At 37.0% G+C, this 19,748-nt stretch overlaps 2 protein-coding genes across 2 annotated transcripts in view; one reads left to right on the top strand and one right to left on the bottom strand.

The window, feature by feature from the left end:
* LOC126376027 (fructose-bisphosphate aldolase-like) overlaps positions 1–19,505 on the top strand; it is a 37,671-nt gene extending 18,166 nt beyond the window's left edge. Inside the window, exons 3-9 of the mRNA XM_050023183.1 lie at positions 5,587–5,678; positions 10,695–10,869; positions 12,763–12,966; positions 15,336–15,451; positions 16,701–16,800; positions 17,433–17,632; positions 19,060–19,505. Of these exons, the coding sequence (XP_049879140.1) occupies positions 5,587–5,678; positions 10,695–10,869; positions 12,763–12,966; positions 15,336–15,451; positions 16,701–16,800; positions 17,433–17,632; positions 19,060–19,152 (980 nt within the window). The 3' untranslated portion in view covers positions 19,153–19,505. The remainder of the gene's footprint in view (positions 1–5,586; positions 5,679–10,694; positions 10,870–12,762; positions 12,967–15,335; positions 15,452–16,700; positions 16,801–17,432; positions 17,633–19,059) is intronic.
* On the bottom strand, positions 789–3,629 carry LOC126376067 (uncharacterized). Its single transcript, XM_050023234.1, has 3 exons — positions 2,292–3,629; positions 1,986–2,051; positions 789–1,572 (listed from the first exon to the last, which is right to left on the bottom strand). The coding sequence occupies exons 1-3, from the start codon at positions 2,495–2,497 to the stop codon at positions 1,239–1,241; spliced, it is 606 nt and encodes a 201-aa protein (XP_049879191.1). The 5' UTR covers positions 2,498–3,629; the 3' UTR covers positions 789–1,238.
* Positions 19,506–19,748: the final 243 nt, after the last annotated feature.

Raw genomic sequence — 19,748 nt, 5'->3', positions numbered from 1 at the left:
ACACCTCCACAACTATGAGAACTTAACTGATCGGTCGAGTTGAAAAATAACAAACAATGTTCGCAAAAATACAACTTACCATGATGTTTAGAAATTTGACTTCTAACTAGTCGCGGTAAATCCTTGATTAAACAGTAATGTGACATATTACCTTCCTGTAGGTACAGTAGATGAATTACTTTTTTATTTAATGGTTCAGATTTGTAAAGAGGGCCGATAACTGTATTATTATCTTTTAAACCGTAAACAAAAATACATATTTGAGGGTTGTTAATTTCAAATTTAGCTATGTCTGAAAAAGTATCTGGAAACGATATATCCTCTACATTTAAAACGTCTTTGAAATTAGGATATGACGATACTCTATCAGGATGAGATTTAACTGGGTATAAAGCAGCTGTAACTGACCACAAAAAGCAAAAACTGTCTTCGTTTTTTATGTTTACACACGCTTTTCTGGCTTTGATTGGTGCAGGCAAATCAATGTGACCTGACCCTCTTAATGGTTGATATTTATTAATATTCAATTCTAAATGGGAATTATGTAAGAAGGTCCAACCACTATCACGTTCTTGAAATTCACATTTTTTTCTCATCAAACTAATTTTCACTTTGTTCATTAAACTATCAAAGTCATAATTTTTATAGAGAGTATAATTTTTAGTTCCAAAAGACTTTATTTCCTGAGAATCATTTTTTACTAAAAGAAAAACAGCAAAATGTTCAAAATTGAGTTTTATACAGTCATTTTCCTTGAGAGACAAATCAATTAATGTTTTGATTTTATTTTTTATATCATCAAGAAACCGATCTAAAGAATTATGACCATCCAAATCTGGTGATAATATTCTGTATGAAGCTATTCGGTTGCGAAATGCGGACTCAATTAATTCAATCCCGTCGCTAAAAGGAGAAATATTTTTATTTTTATGGTTAGTGCTTCGTAAATGCCCCACCCAATGAACACGATCTACAGAGACTTTACAAACTGTACAAAACACCATTTTTGATAAGTATACTTTAAATATACAAAGAAAATGCCTCGCCTTTCATACGCTAACGACATAAAATTGCAATATACACAATTAATGTATGATTTACAATTATAATTTCATAGGTATTTGGTTGAAAATTCAGTGGAAAAAAACTACTAAGTATCTTAAAGTGAAGTTATATCAATGAACAGCAGCAGTGAGAGAAAAGGTTGTAATAAGTACCTGAGTAGTAGGTACTTATTACTATTCGCTTATGAAGACGGGCTCACAATCTTCAAATAAATTATGAATCCGCTGCATAAACGATTGCATTTTCTCCCACTGCGGAGTCCCCCGATCTAACTTTACTTTAAGAGTAACTTCAGCCTCTTTCCACCGCTGATCTGGTTTAGAGGCAACAGCTTTCTCGGTGTTATACACCCGGAACTCTATATAGTACTCGCCAGACTGGTTGACGAGCTCCCGGCGCACTCGACCGTTGGGGACGCGGCTGGTCAAATAAGTCTGCAGCACTGCAGACTTCGACGTCCCCGAAGTTGCTCCCGTCTCAAACCCGAAGAGTCCTCCAGGGCCAGTACTGGAAACCGAAAAATACGAATAAGTAATAATTTATATAGGTTTAAAGGAACAAAGGAATAGCTGCACAAACGTCTCCGTCACCTTATTTTGAACTATGTTCATCATAATGATATTGTTCGTAATGTGTATAATGAATTATGGAGTGTAATAAAGATATCTACACAATTATTGAACCAGCTGTCCGCCCCGGCGTCGCACGGGTGCTCGGGTGAACAAAATACATAGGTATACGAGTAGCCTATGTTCATCAGAAATAATGTAAGATTCTAATGGTGAAAGAATTTTTCAAATCGATCCAGTAAGTTTCGGAGTCCATTCGATCCAAATACACAATTTGACAATCAAATCTTTCCTATTTATAAAATTAATAATGTAGACAAAATATGTAGAAAATTAGGTTTTGTTACATACCTCGATGAATACGTTGCGGTCGCGCCTGCCTCGTCGTTGGCGCTCGAACGCGACTTCTTTTTAGAACTGTAACAATAATGTTTATATTGAAACGATGCAAGTGTTACCGCCGTGCGCTACGATTTCCAATTAGAACGCTCATTATACCCATTACATTATTTTTATATTACTTTTGTTACTATTAATATAAAAGTAAAGTAATAGATATTAAAGTACCTATTTAATGTTCCACTGATGGGCACGACTGTCTCACTATTAACTTCTCTCAAAAGCACACAAGATTAAAGATAATCATGTTAATCTTACCTAGTAGGCGTTGGGGTCGACTCCGCCGGCTTCCTCTTGCTCGCAGGCTTCTTTTTCAACACTTTCAGCGCAGACGTAGGCGCCAGCGGCAGTTGGGAGTCCGAACCGGATGAATATTCGTAGTTAGACCTGAAAATTAAGAAATCGGTTAGGTACATGGTATTTAAAATGTTGTGTAAATTTATTATGTAAAAAAACTCCAACATAATACATAAACTAAATGTAAATACTTACTAACATTTTAACAAACTTTCTTGAAGAAAAGCACTGAAGATGAAAATAACACGGATGAGGATACCACAATTGTGGACAATTGGGAATCGATCAAAGGAATGAGTAAAGTTTAATGATTTTTCCTATTTTATAGAAAAACAATACAAATCCGTGCAAAACTGAATTATGCAAAATAAAACCTTAAATGCAAGACAATAACGGATTATGCATTGCATATTTCAAATTTTTGCATTTTGGACGCGTAGTCATCGCTAAAATGCTTAGTTGCTATTCTCACGAACAAACGAGTTAGTCGCAACACTTTGTAAAATGATACACCGCATATTCATATTAATTAGGTATTTATTACACAGACGTAAACTTACACCTATTTCCGATGACGCAGTACGACGATGGCTCAGTGGTTAAGAGTTTGATGTTCAATGTAGGTATATGTTACAAGTTCGATTCTCTACATACATTTTTTTTCTGACTAAATTATGTACATTGAATATAAACGATAATCTTACGAAGAGGAATATCATGAATATACCTGCATACTGGTTGTGATGATTATGTAATCACGATCTAGTTGTACATTAGGTAGGTACCTAAGTTGTAATGAACAAGGAGTGCAACGTTTCAATACTGATATTTTAAATAATATTAACCTTATTTCAACCTGCTTTGAATCGAACAATAAGTCGAACGTTATAATCACCATCATCATTACAGTTGAACAAAAACATAACAATATTTGAGTAAACGCAAAGCATTGATTCTGCATGATGAATCAAAAGTGAAAACTTGTTCACCTTCTTCATAATGTATTGTAGGTAAACCTGTACCCTGCAATAAAAATAATTTATCAAGCGAAGTCAGTAACTGAAACTAGTTGTTTATTAAAAAGTTTCCCACGAGTCAGAGGATACCTGATTGATATAATATATGGTATAGTATAGCCCACATTCCTCAATGCATACGAGGCACAATCTGTGTAATGTGTAATGTAATTCAGTATAGATTTTTGCCTTGACCGGGCATGACAAGTGAGCTAGAGAGTGATTTTGATTCTTTTATAAATAGTTAAATTAATTGATCACACTATTAGGAAAAAGCTTCCGCTATGGGAATTATATCATGAAAGTCAAATTCATTATGTTATTACAATTTGCTGTCCTTGAATCTAATTACGACTCACGCCAATTTGGACAGAATTTCTGACACCCATGTGGTAATTTTTGGGTCACACATTGTATCGTCACTTTTATGTCTAATTCTAGAGATCGTTGAGCCAATCTGGCATTGAATGACAGAATCGAAGCTGTTCTTGAATTTAATGACGACTCGCGCCAATCTGGATAGAATTTCTAACACCCATGTGGTAATTTTTGGGTCACACATTGTATCGTCATTTTTATGTCTAATTCTAGAGATCGTTGAGCCAATATGGCATTGAATGACAGGACCGAAGCGGTTCTTGAATTTAATGACGACTCGCGCCAATCTGGATAGAATTTCTAACACCCATGTGGTAATTTTTGGGTCACACATTGTATCGTCACTTTTATGTCTAATTCTAGAGATCGTTGAGCCAATCTGGTATTGAATGTCAGGACCGAAGCTGATCTTGAATTCAATGACGACTCGCGCCAATCTGGATAGAATTTCTGACATCCTTGTGGTAATTTTTGGGTCACACATTGTATCGTCACTTTATATCATAATTCTAGAGATCGTTGAGCCAATCTGGTATTGAATGACAGGACCGAAGCTGTTCTTGAATTCAATGACGACTCGCGCCAATCTGGATAGAATTCCTGATATTTTCGTATGGTACTTTGTGGGTCTCAAATTATATTATCACTTTAAGTATATCATAATTCTAGAGATCGTTGAGCCAATCTGGTATTGAATGACAGGACCGAAGCTGTTCCTGAATTCAATGACGACTCGCGCCAATCTGGATAGAATTTCTGATATTTTCGTATGGCACTTTGTGAGTCTCAATTATATTATCACTTTATGTCATAATTCTAGAGTTCGTTGAGCCAATCTGGTATTAAATGACAGGACCGAAGCTGTTCTTGAATTCAATGACGACTCGCGCCAATCTGGATAGAATTTCTGATATTTTCGTATGGCACTTTGTGAGTCTCAATTATATTATCACTTTATGTCATAATTCTAGAGATCGTTGAGCCAATCTGGTATTAAATGACAGGACCGAAGCTGTTCTTGAATTCAATGACGACTCGCGCCAATCTGGATAGAATTTCTGATATTTTCGTATGGTACTTTGTGAGTCTCAAATTATATTATCACTTTATGTCATAATTCTGGAGATCGTTGAGCCAATCTGGTATTGGATGACAGGACAGCAAATTGTATAGAGACATGAAGCAATCTGCTAATGAATTTGACTTACAGGAAAAAACTTGATTCGAACACGGACAGACCAAAATAATTTTCTAAGTGATATTATACTTGTGATATTAAATACAGTGATATGAAATCCCATGACGACTCGAGCTATACTGGTGAGTGTTGTAGTTGCTAACCGATTGATCGTAATATTAAGAACCACACTCGATGTTATTGGGTATTTCTAGACCATCGAAGTGAAGGGATTCGCGAGAGCGCGCGCGATAGCGCGTTGGCGCTCGAGCGATCCGACTGAACGAAGATGGTCTAGAATGCCCAATAACATACTACTTATCGAAAAGATTGGATAGAGCTCGCACAGAACCGGGATACTTGGAAAGACATGGGGGAGGCTTTTTTTGCTTAGCAGTGGGATCATACAGTCTAATAATAATAATAATAAATGTAGCCACCTAGATACTCGTACCTACCTCACTTTACTTAGGTATTGCCAATCATTACTCATCACCTTATTTTTCTCTTCTATTTTCTTATTTTTTTGTTCGCTTTACGTTTCTTTTATGTCGTTTTGTGTTAGTTGTTTTTTTTATGTTTTTGTGTTGTTTCTGTGCGTCCTAAAATAACAAATACATTTCTTGCTCTCTCATCTGTCAGTCAAACAAAAAGTATCTAATGTTGTTTCGTGTGGTATTTCCAGAGGGAATCGGCAAGTTACTGGCGTCTGTCGGTTTGCAGAACACGGAGAATAACAGGAGACGATACCGTCAACTGCTCTTCACTACTGATGATGTGAGCAACAAAAAACTTTATTACACATTTAAGTACATACATATAATTACACTTATTTCCTTTTGGAGTAAGCAGAAGCCACTGAATTCCACTTACTATGATCCTGACACGTAACCTTCGCTTACTCCGACCCCGATACGGACCCCGCCGGCATGGTCGACGATTTCCCTCAATCAGCGCTTATCGCTATCGACCCACTAGAGTCGATTAATTCTTTCAAATATTTTGCTTCTCAGACGACGCCCTGAGCCGAGGTTCGCGCCCAACTGGGCAACCTCAGGCCTGTTGTCTTAAACGTAGTACCGGTTGAGAGCCTTCAGTGCTTCCCATTTGTCCGGTCAAGTTCAAATAAAATAAATTTATTGCCAGTAACAATTTACATTTGACATATGAACTAGGTAATAAATCATTATCTCCTTCGCATTATACCATTTTTCACAGGGTCCGCTTACCTAACCTGAAAAGACAGCTCCGGTTTTTTACAGAAGCGACTGCCTGTCTGATCTTCCACCCCACTACTTTCATTCATTCTCTCTACATGTCTGAACCAGCTAAGCATCTCTTTTAATTATACACAACACAACACAACTTTCACAACTTTATTAAAATAACATGTGCTCACGGCCATAAATTAGATATCTATCGCAAGATTAACTAAGTATCCACACGAACTTTCTGTTACACCAATGTGATAGGCGGTGAGCCACATCGCTGTTTATAATGGTCGAGCCAACTATGTTAGTGAAAACTGCACTTATGATAAATAAATAAACCAACTCATTGGTGCAAATCTGGTACCGAGATGCAGACCAGCGCTCTTCGTTTGAGAAGTAAGCCTGCGAACCACAGAACCACAGTGCTTGTATGGTGATTATTTATTAATTAAGTATGATATTCCATTGGGTAAGTATAATGCCGATGGCCGAGGCGTGACATAAAAATAAAAGAAAAGAAAAGCAAAAATTTCCTATCTCCCGCAAAGTCAATCTGAAGGTGTCATAAAATATTCAGTAAAAGGAGCAAATGAAAATATTTAGATCCCTATAAAAACATTTTCATGTAAAATGTTTCCAAGACGAGATGATATTGATCGCAACGTCAGAAAGTTATCAAATCTCATGTAAAGAAAAGCCTCTAACTCTACAAATACTAAATTTACAAACTCTACAAGTGAGTCAAAAGATGGGGCTTGTTCGTTTCGTTAAAATCCGGGATTTTTGCATTTCAATAAAATCTAAAGTATAATAGCTATGCGATTGAAACTTTATATTATCTTTAATAATAAAAAATCAAATCTTAAATAACTCACCCATTCTTATCTTATCTTTAATTTATATTATTTCATTTCTTTTTTTTTATATTTTTGTTTGATTTGTATTTGTAAGTCCAGTGCTATATACATATCCAGAGAATTTTGTTTATCTAGTATACTCAGACCCGAGTTATGAGGGTTCAAATAATCGACGAAACTTTCGAGAAAATAGTAGGTAGTGCCTTTGCACTTTGTTTTGCACTCCGGTGCCCCCAGATACTTACCTACACAAAAGTACTTTAGAAAAAAAAACATCTCATCAGAAGCACATCAAAAGAATATCAGTCTTATATAACCGAAAGAAAGCTTCTGAAGTCCTATAATTGCCAATTACTCGAGCACCTACTTACTTATTGAAATATATCCGACTCACAAAACATTCTCATTTATCCATCTTTGTCACCATTGTATTTGTTACCTACGTACGCTTTCAATTGACCTGAAAAGGAACCTCTTATATAAATTCGCCTTCACAAATTGTATTGGAACCTACTGTCCCCTGAGAAATACCTTTTTCTAGACGTAAACGCAAATTACCCGCGAAAATATTCCGTTACGGCTAGTGATGCGACCTTGTTTTCATAGATACTGTAACTCTTATACGCCGATACTAGATGAACTTATTTGGAAATGTTCATTGTACCACCACCACATTACTCACACCATCACTACTACCTTTAGGTTTCCTTATCTATAACTATGTCCATACTACTTTAACATTGAATACCTCATCTCCAAAGGATAAGTCATATCGATGGCTATATCTATATTTGTATTAATAGATATATTCTACTACATACGTACGTACCTACGTGCGTAGTACGTAGTCGGTACATGAGTCATGTCAGGGGTCTTTGGCGGCTCAATAGTAATCCTGACACCAGGGTTGATGAGGTTGGTAATCCATCTCACAACCCACCACCATCCCGAATCCAAGTTTGGTAAATGATTGTGCCCTGGTAGTGATTGCCAGGAAGAAATTGCTCTAGAACTGTCCAAATTGTACTGTATTCATGTGTTATGTCTGGTTGTTAAAATTTAGTTCTGTGTTGATTTAATTTGATATACTTTTTATTTACTTACCCATGAAAGAATACTTAACTAAAGAGTATCAGAGAGGATACAAACGGTTTCTCCCTACGTAGAGGGTTGTATTGAAATATTTAAGGCTGGAAATATGAGAGGTACCGAGCGCCGGGCTCTGCGCCTTATTATAAATGAATTTGAACCGTGTCAACCTTGCCACCGTTTTGGATATCATCATTATTCAAAGACGGTAACGTTTATAACGTTTAACATAACATAGCATCTCGCCTGCATCCCCAAAGGGGTAGGCAAAGGCGTATAGTATAGACCCGCTCCTCGTCAGCTACAGGTAAGTCCATACGGGGCGGGTATATTGCAATTAACCGGGCACAAATCCTGGAAGCCACCATGATATCAATTAACTATGATCCCAACATGACTTCGAACTCACACCGTTATTACATAACAAATTCTTAAGATAATAAAAAAAAATAATAAAAATTAAAATAATAAAAAAATAAATAATAATAATCCGAACCACGAAAGAAGTTGACGGATTTTAATGAGACTAATAATTGACAGTCATAATAGTTCTTTGTAGAATCTACAACATAAACTTAACACTGCATTAAAAACAATTTATCGCGTTAACACAGATCTCTTGGATCTGGTTTGGATAGTGGTGTAAATAAATAATAAATAAATAAAATTTATTTCACACACAACAACAACAATTTAAATATTATTAAACGTTACATTTACAATAAAATATAATTTTGTTGGTGGCTATTTAAAAGCAGAAGGTAACCATGTCTCTCAAACTAGGAGACCTGTATCTTGAGAGGCAGTGTTCAGTTTTTACAGTTTTTTTAAAAATAGCATTGAGTGGAACTATATAATTTATATCCGAAATTAGCTATAAGAACTTGCAATAATAAATAAATAACTAAAATAAAAATTGTCGCGGCCGGGGGACTTCTTTCATACGGATTTTATTTTAAACATAGTTTATCTTTTAGTCATCGATTTTTAATAACACTGACAAAGTCGAATTCAGTAGTCATCAACACTATAACTGAAGAACTGTATATGTTTGCATACTTATCTCAATCAGTGGTAAACCTGCAATAAGTCCCCGGTATCTTTTGTGGTGAGAAAAGTCCGATTCTCCAAAAGGCACAAACAAAGATTTTCTTGCCGTCTTTGAATTTGTGTCAAAAGTTTTTAGCAGACATAATAAATCACCAAGCGAGTGAAAGGTTTTGCTAGTTTTTATACACCTCTTCTGTCAGTTGGCACACAACTTGTATATGTACCCGCGTTTTATGTGTTTGAAGTTTTGTCACGAAATTTTCCTTTAGGTGTTATAAAGCCAACAATGCCTCGAGGCGTACGGCCAAAGACCTTTGAATATTCTAAACCCTATTGTGTCTGAACAATTCGGCCTTTGCCACTAGACAGTCAGAAAAACGTACCTTTCACACTGGAACTGTTTTTTTATAAACACAAAATACAGCTTCCTTTGTTTCAAGATGTATTTAATATTGGCTTTATTTCAAGCAGTTGAATGAAAATGGACGCTTTTCAATACATCAAAGGAGAGCTAAGCTTTGAACATTATTCTCATTTCTGGGTATTTCTTCGACAAAATATTTTGCAGCGAGCATTCCAGAATATTTCAAATATTTCTGTCGTTAAGATTTATTAATCTTGCTGAGTCGATGGAAGAACCTTTGACTCTCATTGTAATTTCGAATTCATGTTTGGATCTTAAATAATTATCAAGTTCCCAGCTGTGATGGAAAACATTTGGAATGTTTGTTGATTGTTGAATGTTTTCCTTTCAAGGTTGGAAGGTCAGATAGGCAGTCGCTTCTGTGAAAAATCGGAAATGTCAAATCTTCAGGTTAGGTATGCGGTCTTTGTGAAAAACGGAATAACGCTTGGGCGATCTCCGATGAAGACTTATTGTCGTAGACTAACTATAAATATATATTATGGGCCACTAATTTACCCATTTGCAAGAGTTTCCAATACGTGTGCAGGTCTCCGAATTGCTTTTTTGATCTGAAAGCAGTATAACTATTTCCCGGATATCATGGATAAGCAATACTGACAATAGGGTCCACACAATATCAGCGTCGTGGTTCCACCACGATCTAACAGAAAGCTCGGTGAGGTGTGGGTACTCAGTTCATGTTACGATGGATGTGACTTCCTCTTTGTTTATTCCACATTGGGATAAGTCATGAGCTTATGTTTTTATTTTATTTGGGGGCTTACAGCTAAATTTACAATGTTACATACTAACTTAAGTATCTAAAAGCTATTAACAAGCTTCCACAGATTGTAAAAAAAAGAAAATTTTACAATATGGTTCTAAGACCTTATACAAATGGAAAAAAAAATCCTTAAAAAATATCTAAACAATAGAGGAAACGAAGTATAATATCCGTTTTGCTTTTTAGTAATTGTTCTGTGAAATTTTTAAATGATTTTAAGTATTATCTTGTTTTTGTGTGTGGCGTCCTTTTATAATAAACTATTTACATACATACATACATAAACTCACGCCCGAAATCCCTAATGGGGTGGGAAGAGCCACAAGTAATCAAAGACAACTAATAAACTATTTCTATTCTAATATTCTTTATTTTAATATTTCTATGACATTCCAGTCACTCTCGGACTACGTGTCAGCAACAATCCTCTTTGACGAGACAGTCTACCAGAAGACGGAAGATGGTACCCCCTTCATGCAGGTTCTGAAGAAGAAGAACATCATTCCTGGCATCAAGTTGGATAAGGATGTCGTACCTCTGTTCTTGTCTGAAGATGAGATTACTACGCAAGGTAAATGAAGATTTTCCTAACTAAATACTTCACATTGGTACTTACATAAAATATGGGGAATTCTCATGACGATAATTAGTACTACCTAATTAGTACTAAACTATAACTAAACTTTTCCTATGACTTATACCAATGAGGAAGTCACATCCATCGTAACATGAACTAAGTACCCACACCTCACCGAGCTCTCTGTTATACCAACGTGATAGGTGGTGAGCCGTATCGAAAGAAAGAAAGAAAGAAAGAAAATATTTATTTCCATATTGGACGCCACATTTACAAACTTACATTACAGAAATAAAAAAAAAATAGAAAGAAAAAACAAAGACAAAAAGACAAATAATACAGACATTAAATACACAATGGAGGCGCCCAAAATAAAAAAAGGATCTCCCTCAGCATAATGCCGTGACACGTGCTTAGCACGGGCCGCGGCGCTGGTATTATGGGAGATCTAACGAACGTGAGCCACGGACACACCAAACTCAATTACGTACCTACTTATATACTAAAACTTACTTATAATAACAAAACTACTAATGAAAAGAATACATTATAATAGGTAAATTATGGAATCAGAATCAGAATCATTTATTCAACGTAATTATCATGGATAAACTTGTTGAAGGTCAATGTAACATTTTTGAATTTACGTCATTTCGCAAGGTGTTATGGCTGAGGAGAAGAAATGACAAGAAACTGCAACAGCAACACATCTTTTAAATCAATGAGGGTACATTACAAGGTATTTAATAACTAGAGGAACACATTTAATACCAGACATTTTTATCATTTAGGTAATCATTAATCTTATAATAGGCTTTTTTACATAAAGTAAGCTTCACGTGAGCTTTAAATGTTCTCTGACAAATTTAAAATATTATCTGGTATTTTATTGTAAAAACGTATACATAACCCCAAAAAAGATGAATTTAATTTACTTAATCTAGAATTTTGAACAACAATTTTATTTTTATTCCTTGTATTGTAAGTATGCCTTTCACAGTTTCTCGGAAGGAGAGATACATTTTTACGCACATACATAATGTTTTCATAAATATATTGACTTGCGACCGTCAGTATATTTATTTCTTTAAACAGCTCCCTTAAAGAGTCCCGACAACGCAGATTATAAATAGCGCGAACTGCCCTTTTTTGAATAATGAAAATAGTTTCTACATCAGCGGCTCGACCCCACAATAAAATACCGTAAGACATTATGCTGTGGAAGTAGCTGAAGTAGACAAGTCTAGCAGTGGGTACATCTGTGAGTTGTCGGATTCTTCTGACGGCATATGCTGCTGAACTTAGCTTGCCCGCTAGTGATACAATATGTGGAGACGTGTAACTGTGTAGTGTGAGTGTATATACAACGTTGCTATTTGTGCAAATCTCAGCCTCTCAGCCGTATCGCCGTTTATAAAAGTCGAGCCATGTATAACTGAAAACTACACCTAAGATAAATTAATACCTATCTCATTGGTGCAAGTCAAATACGTAACATACCACTTGGTATCAACTCAGAATCATGGTATCACTAACACCTTGTATAAACAGCCTGTAATGTCCCACTGTTAATCGAATCGAAGAGAATATGAAACGTATTTTTATGCCGGTTAGTGGAGGGGTTTAGGTTAATAGCCAAAGTATCTGCTGGTTGGGTTAGTAACATAGCTGGAAGCCCTCCGACTTGGCTTAACGGCTATTGATATAGTGTTAATAGCCGCAACTGACGATATTAAAGTACTTTATTGTGAATCTTATATTATTTTAAGGCTATGAGGCACTACACTTCTAGGAAAAGTAGCAGAATTTGTCTTAATCTGCTAATAGTCTTGATCTGTTAAAAAGACGCCAGATATTTACTAACACATATTATATATTATATTCTAGGTCTCGACGACTTGGCGAAGCGCTGCGCCGAGTACAAGAAGCAGGGCTGCAGGTTCGCCAAGTGGCGCTGTCCATTGAAGATCGGGGAGCATACTCCGTCAGTGCAGGCTATTGAGGACACTGCGCACGTGCTGGCCAGATATGCCTCCATCTGCCAGAGCGAGGGGCTGGTCCCGATTGTTGAGCCCGACGTATTGTTGGATGGTAAGTTAACACGTTAACGTCCTGAGCCAATGTTCGCGCTCCACAGGTTTGTTGTCTTAAATGTTGCGCCGGGTGAGAGCTCTCAGCGTCCGGCCAAGTTGTTACAAATACAAATATTATACTTTATTGCACCAAAATAAAAGGAAATAACTACAAAAAATCATAGCAAATGGCGGCGTTATCGCTTAGAGCGATTTCATCCAGACAACTATAAGGTGAGGAAAAATGTAAAAATCTCTTTTATCGTGTGGGTTGTGAGGTGGATTATCAACCCCAACAACTCATAATGTAAAAATTGAAATTGTTTTGTTGATAATGCCATTTGCGGAAAATCTACAATAAGTCACGTCAAAAAAATAACACGTTCACTGGGTTTATACAGTAATGTGAAAAACACCATAGACTTGGCGTTGTTACACATATATTCGTGGCATGGTCATTCACTGTCGGTCTATTATCTTAAACATTTGTCCACTTACGTAGTGAATGGCATACGAGGCAAATCTAAATCAGTATAGTAATAATAAGTACCTGGGTAATTATTTCACCCTAATGTTGCCAGGAAGAAGTTGCTATGTAGCAATAAGGTCAATTTTGTGCTTCTTCTGTCCATCTAAAAATGCTCTATTATGCTGGTGTGCAATAAAATATTATTGTATTGTAAAGTTATTTTAGGTTTCGTTATTATCCATATTTAATATTATAAATGGGAAAGTCTTTCTTTGTCCGACTTTCACGGCAAAACGGATAGACAAATTGACGTGATTTTTTAAGTGAAGATAGTTGAAGGGATGGCGGGATTATGTTACATTTTGTCTCTTTCTAACCCCCCACAACACTAAAATGGAGAGGTGGAAGTTTGTATAAAGCATTCTGCAATTTTCAAGGTAGAAAGCTAAAAATTGGTGGACTATTTGTGACTGACAAAAAAACTCGTGTATCATTTTTTTGTAGATATCTGCTCCCAATCCCTTTCATCATCCTCATCCAAGCTGTGTCCGGCGACGGCGACTCCTAAATGTCTATCCCAGGTCGATGTTATGATAGGCTCTAATATGACTAGCAATCCCTTTAAAGAGGGGGTGAATTTTACATGGGACTTTTCGCAGTTTTTAACATAGGAAGCTAAATTTTGGTACATTAGGAAAGGGGAACCGTGTTACCCCATATGTATAGTTTGTGTTTTAGTGTCGAGATTCACAAACATAATATAGCTAAAGATTCATAATATTATAAACATTTCGTATAAAGTACCAGCATATAAATATCCCACTCTATTACATAATATTAAATATCTCCTATACTTAAAGGTTGCCTGGAAGAGATTGCTACTTAGCAATAAGGCCGCCTATTGTACTCATTATATTTCTCTTTTGTTTTGTATTTTGATTTTTCCTGTTTGTAAAGTATTTGTTATGTTATGTTATAAATATTGCCTATGTGTACGGCAACCGAATTGGATTTGCTTATACATATTCATATTGGGCCAGGACCAAATGCGATTTACGTGACACGATTTTGGTAATAGGACATCTGTTGTAAGACTGTATTGACATGAACGATCAGAAGACAATATGGCACCGCAAACTTGATATCTGTATTTCCTTTTTCGGGAGTTGTCATCAGGAATAACTCAATTATTTATTTAATTCAAAAATCTAAATAGCAAAGGTAAATATAACTTAAATATATATTATATTATACAATGTTAAGTTTATAAGAAAGTAGCACATTAGTTTTAAGATAATCTTAAATATATAAAAGGAGAAACTGACTGACTGACATATTATAAACGCACAGCCTAAACGGCTAAACGTAGGCACTTGAAATTTGGAAGGGGCGTAGCTTAGGTACCGTAGAGGTGCACTAAGAAAGGAATTCCCGAAATTTCCACGGGAACGGGAATTAGCGGGAAAATCCTTTTGTATGCAAAATCTAAACCGCTTAAGTTAGACGATTGAAATTTGGCATGCAGGTACCTTAGTAAACTTAAAGCTTAGTAAAATTCCCACGGGAACGAGAGTTAGCAGGAAAAAACATTTGTATGAAAAAATCTAAACCGCGTAAGATAGATGTTTACAATCTAGCATGCATGCATACTTTAGTAAATATAAGGTTAGTTATGGCTGTATTTTGAAAAATGAGAGTTAGCGGGAAAAAAATGTTGTATGAAAAAATCTAAACTGCATAAGTTAGATGCTTGAAATTTGATGCGGATGAAGTCGTGGGTTTTAGCTAGTGTTATATAGTATAGCGCTTTCACACACACACACACACATTCGCACTCACATGTATTTTATTGCGGTGCCCTTACTGGGTATCAGACGCATACGTACTTATATTGTAATACCATAATGGTTTGTTACCAGGCGACCACGACATAGTAAGAGCACAGAAAGTAACAGAAGTGGCGCTGGCAGCACTATACAAGGCTTTGAACGACCATCACGTTTACTTGGAAGGGACTTTGCTTAAACCTAACATGGTGAGACTCTTTAATTTGATTATTTATTTTATACAGGGTATTAGTGACACCTACGGGGTATAACGTAGAACTCTTGCGCAAGGATACGGGTGAAGACCTCAACGGTTGAGGAGGCGAAGATGGGAGCCCTCGTTACGGCAATGCTCCTGCATTCGGAAGGGGCAAGTCACAGGGACTGTACCCTGGAACCTGACAGAGGGCAGCAGTAACTGTCAGTACTATTCAGAGGCGGAGGACAGGAGTCCTAGTATGGCTTTGTAATAGACTCTGGGCGCCATCCCACTTGCGTCAGACAGAGTACTGCGGGGCGGAAGGCAAGAGGGAAACCACTGCCCTATTTTTCCCTAAAAAAGTAGCATGGAAAATGTAGCACCGACAAGAACGTGGCTCTTAAATTGATGATGATTAGTGACACCGTATTGAATACTGAGGGAGAAGATTCAGCTCATGAATCTGTGTTGTTATAACGTGGATTTTTTCAGTAAGTATTCGGCATGGTGCCACTAACACCCTGGTGTATAGCTACCGACACGCAAAGTCATACAACACACTATATGTTTTGTATTTCTTTTTTGTATGAAGTTTGTAATGCGATATTTCCTTCAAACAAGTTTCAAGGTCAGAATGTACAAGTACGTGCCCCGATTTCTCTCTGTGAATCGTATCTGATACTTCCGTATTTATTTATTTACTTACTTACTCACTCACTTACGTATTAAGTACATACTCACTTCACCACACTGATCTACCATGTGTTGATGGAGATACACCTAGAACGCCTAGAACCCAACAAGGCTGAATAATATTTTGAATTTGTCAGAAAATTAAAGCTCATGTGAAGCTTACTTTATGTAAAAAAGCTTATTATGAGATTAATGATTACCTAAATAATAAAAAGGCCTGATATTAAATGTCTTGCTCTAGTTATTAAATAACTTGTAATGTATACCTACATTGATTTAAAAGATGTGTTGCTGTTGCAGTTTCTTGTCATTTCTTCTTCTCAGCCACAAAACCTTGCGAAATGACGTAGGTTCAAAAATGTTAAATTTACCTTCAACAAATTTATCCATCTTCTTTTATCATGTGGGTTGTGAGGTAGAGTACCAACCTTATCAACCCTGGTGGCAGGGATACTATTGAGCCGCCAAAACCCCAGACATGGCCATGATAGCTGGCAATGGTAGTTTATCCATGTATATTACGTTGAATAAATGATTCTGATTTATTCTATTAATTTTATATACAGGTAACTCCAGGTCAAGGGTACCCTAAGAAGAGTACTCCAGAGCAAGTAGCGCAGGCTACAGTCACTGCGTTGCTTAGAGGTGTACCAGCTGCTGTACCTGGTATGTATACAGGCTGTTAGTGACATTGTAACGAAAACTTTGAAGGATGATTTAGGCCATGAATCTGAGTTCATGTTAAGTAGAATTTTCCGTCGCAATAGTATGGAACTGAAAATAATTGAAAAAAATGTTCGTGAATTTTCCGGCAGGAAAATGCACTTGATATGTACAATCAAACAATCAATCAATCAACCATGACCACCACCACCATCACGACCATGATCGAATCTATATGGTCTGAATCACCCCCCTCAGTATTTGTTACGAAGTCACTAACACCCTATTTGTATGGCTAACATCTAACATAAACTGAGGGGGATGATACAGCTCATTATTTTGAGTTAATATCAAATGGATTTTGCGACGGGAAATTCCACTTGATACAAACTCAAAATCATGGTCTGAATCATCCCCCTCAGTATTCGTTACTATTTCACTAACACCCTGTATAGCATAATGATTTGCCCGTTTCAAAAATAGGGCCATTCTGTATTGCGGTGGATCAATAATTAAAATAGTTCTCTTTCATAAGTCCCCCTTTGTTACATTATGTTTTTTTTTTCATATGTTTAGGTAGGTATAATACGAGTATATAGAATATTATTGCGGGCTAAAACTATCTCCCCTACCAGGTATTGCCTTCCTATCTGGTGGCCAATCCGAGGAAGAAGCGACAGCCAACTTGAATGCCATCAACAGAGTCAACTTGAAGAAGCCCTGGGCTCTGACATTCAGTTACGGCAGAGCACTCCAAGCCTCTGTCTGGAAGACCTGGGCTGGCAAGGATGAGAATGTCAAGAGAGCGCAACTGGAGCTACTGAAGAGGGCCAAGGTAGGATATTTATAAAATGGCAACATTCCGCACCGATTTGTCGGCGTCGAGCTAGAATTAACCCATCCCGTCTGGGTATTACTTTAGTCTAAATGCAGTGGCGGCCCTAGCAACATATTTAGGTGGTGCGAGACCTCATAGTGGCAGCCTCAGCTCCTTAAAATACAAAATGTTTCGATTTGTTTACGTCCACCAAAATTTACTTATTTAAATCTTATGAAAATATTGTTTACGGTTACCTGGTATGAGTTTCAATGTGGCCGCAATCTAATCCGATGAACTTAGTTTGCGGCCAGTGTGAACCAGTTTTGGTTGATTTTAGCGCCTCCCCTATTTGCGCCCCCCCATCCCTCCCCCATATTTCGCCCCCCCCCCCCAATATTTCGGCGTTTGTATTATACTTCATACTTTGTCCTTCTTCAGGTGTCAAAGTAGCTACGTCATATAGTTTCAAGATTACAAAAAAGAACATCAAAATTAATTTTGTTGAAAAAAAGGTGTGAAAGCTGTTTTGTTGTTATTTTTTCCTTCACTGAAAAGAGATTCCTTGTGATCGTTAAAAACCTACGTCGTGTTATAAAACTTCTAGTGACAACTCATTTATTTAATTCTGAAAACTACAAAGTTTAAAAGTTATGCGGGAACGTACATACAAAAATAGCGGTCAAACATAATATAACCACAGACGACGTACATACTTAAACTCTGCTGTAGAATTAGGCAGTTTCAAAGCCCGTATTTGCCTTCCTAAGCTCCGTCAAATACACAATACCCTGTTGCGGTCAAACAAACCGAGTAAAGCCATCACAAAGAACGCGGTGATCTGTGCCCCAAACACTCGAGAACAAACACAGACAGAACCACGCACCACAGCCAATTCCCAAAGCAAATATACCTACAAAGAGGGGTGTACTCAGTGTTATTTGGACCCCTCAATGATGGTGGCGTAGGTTGACCCCTGGCAAGATGGTGGGACGACTTGCAGAAGGTGGCTGGAAGCTGGAAGGTAAAGGATATGACATTGTGGCGCACCTTGGGAGAGGCCTATGCCGAGCAGTGAATATAATTAAAATTAATCGAATTAAATTGAGGTTTTATTGATGAAAGTCACATCAGAGTGTGATTTATAAAGACTGCATCTTTATACCATTCTTCTATCGTGTGGGTTAGAACCCTGATGTCATCAGGTCATCTTACTTTCGGACTATCGGGCGATCGGCCTGAAATGTCCTAACCTAACCTAAAGGGCTCTCAAAGCAATTTTTGTAATATGTCCCCACTGAGATTTGCACCTGGGATCGTAAGCTCAACCTCTCAACTACTGGACTACGAAGGCCGTTATTTATACCACTGAATATTGCGTCATCTCAATATCTCTCGAACCCAAGTCCAAGTACGCCTCTGAAGCGGCCTGTTTTTGTTCGCAGGCGAACGGTTTGGCATCGCGCGGCTCATACGACGGTATACTGACGTCCTCGGCTGGGGACAAGTCAAACTTTAGCAAGAACCACAAGTACTGAAGATTATTTATACCTAGTGGGACACCACCATAACTATACCTAAGTATATACAGAGCGACACCGTAACAAAAACTTTGGAGGAGGATTCAGACCGTCATTCTAAGTTGATAATTTTATCAAGTGAAACACTACACTTTTTAAAAAATATTTTCAGTTCCATATTTTTGAGGCGGAAAATTTCACTTGATATCAATACAGAATCATGGTCTGAAAAGTCTGAATCATCCCTCAAAGTTTTCGTTATGGTGTCACTAGCACCCTGTATATATAGCAATTTTATAATGGGGGATTCAGCTTACATTATGTGATCGGTATAATCGTGTTGTAAATAAAAATATACTTCTTCAAATTGAGTTTTTGTTTTGTGGTTTTATTTTATTTTTGATCATTTAGTTTTATTGTGTGTTTGGACAATGCAGGTTGATCACCCTATAGTCCGAAAGTAAGATGGTGCATGCTTCTGAAGGCACGGTAAGCCGTCGTTCCCTGTTACTACTTACTCGTGTAAGTATGTATCACCATGAGACATGCCATGGTTGAAAAGGTTGGTATCTGCCTCATAATCCACATGATGAAGACTGTGTAGCCAAGAGGGT

The sequence above is a fragment of the Pectinophora gossypiella genome, chromosome 20 (genome assembly GCF_024362695.1).
Source record: "Pectinophora gossypiella chromosome 20, ilPecGoss1.1, whole genome shotgun sequence".
Taxonomy (NCBI): Eukaryota; Metazoa; Arthropoda; class Insecta; order Lepidoptera; family Gelechiidae; genus Pectinophora; species Pectinophora gossypiella.
Note: the sequence above shows the minus strand (reverse complement) of the source record. Positions and strands in the feature narration are given on the sequence as shown.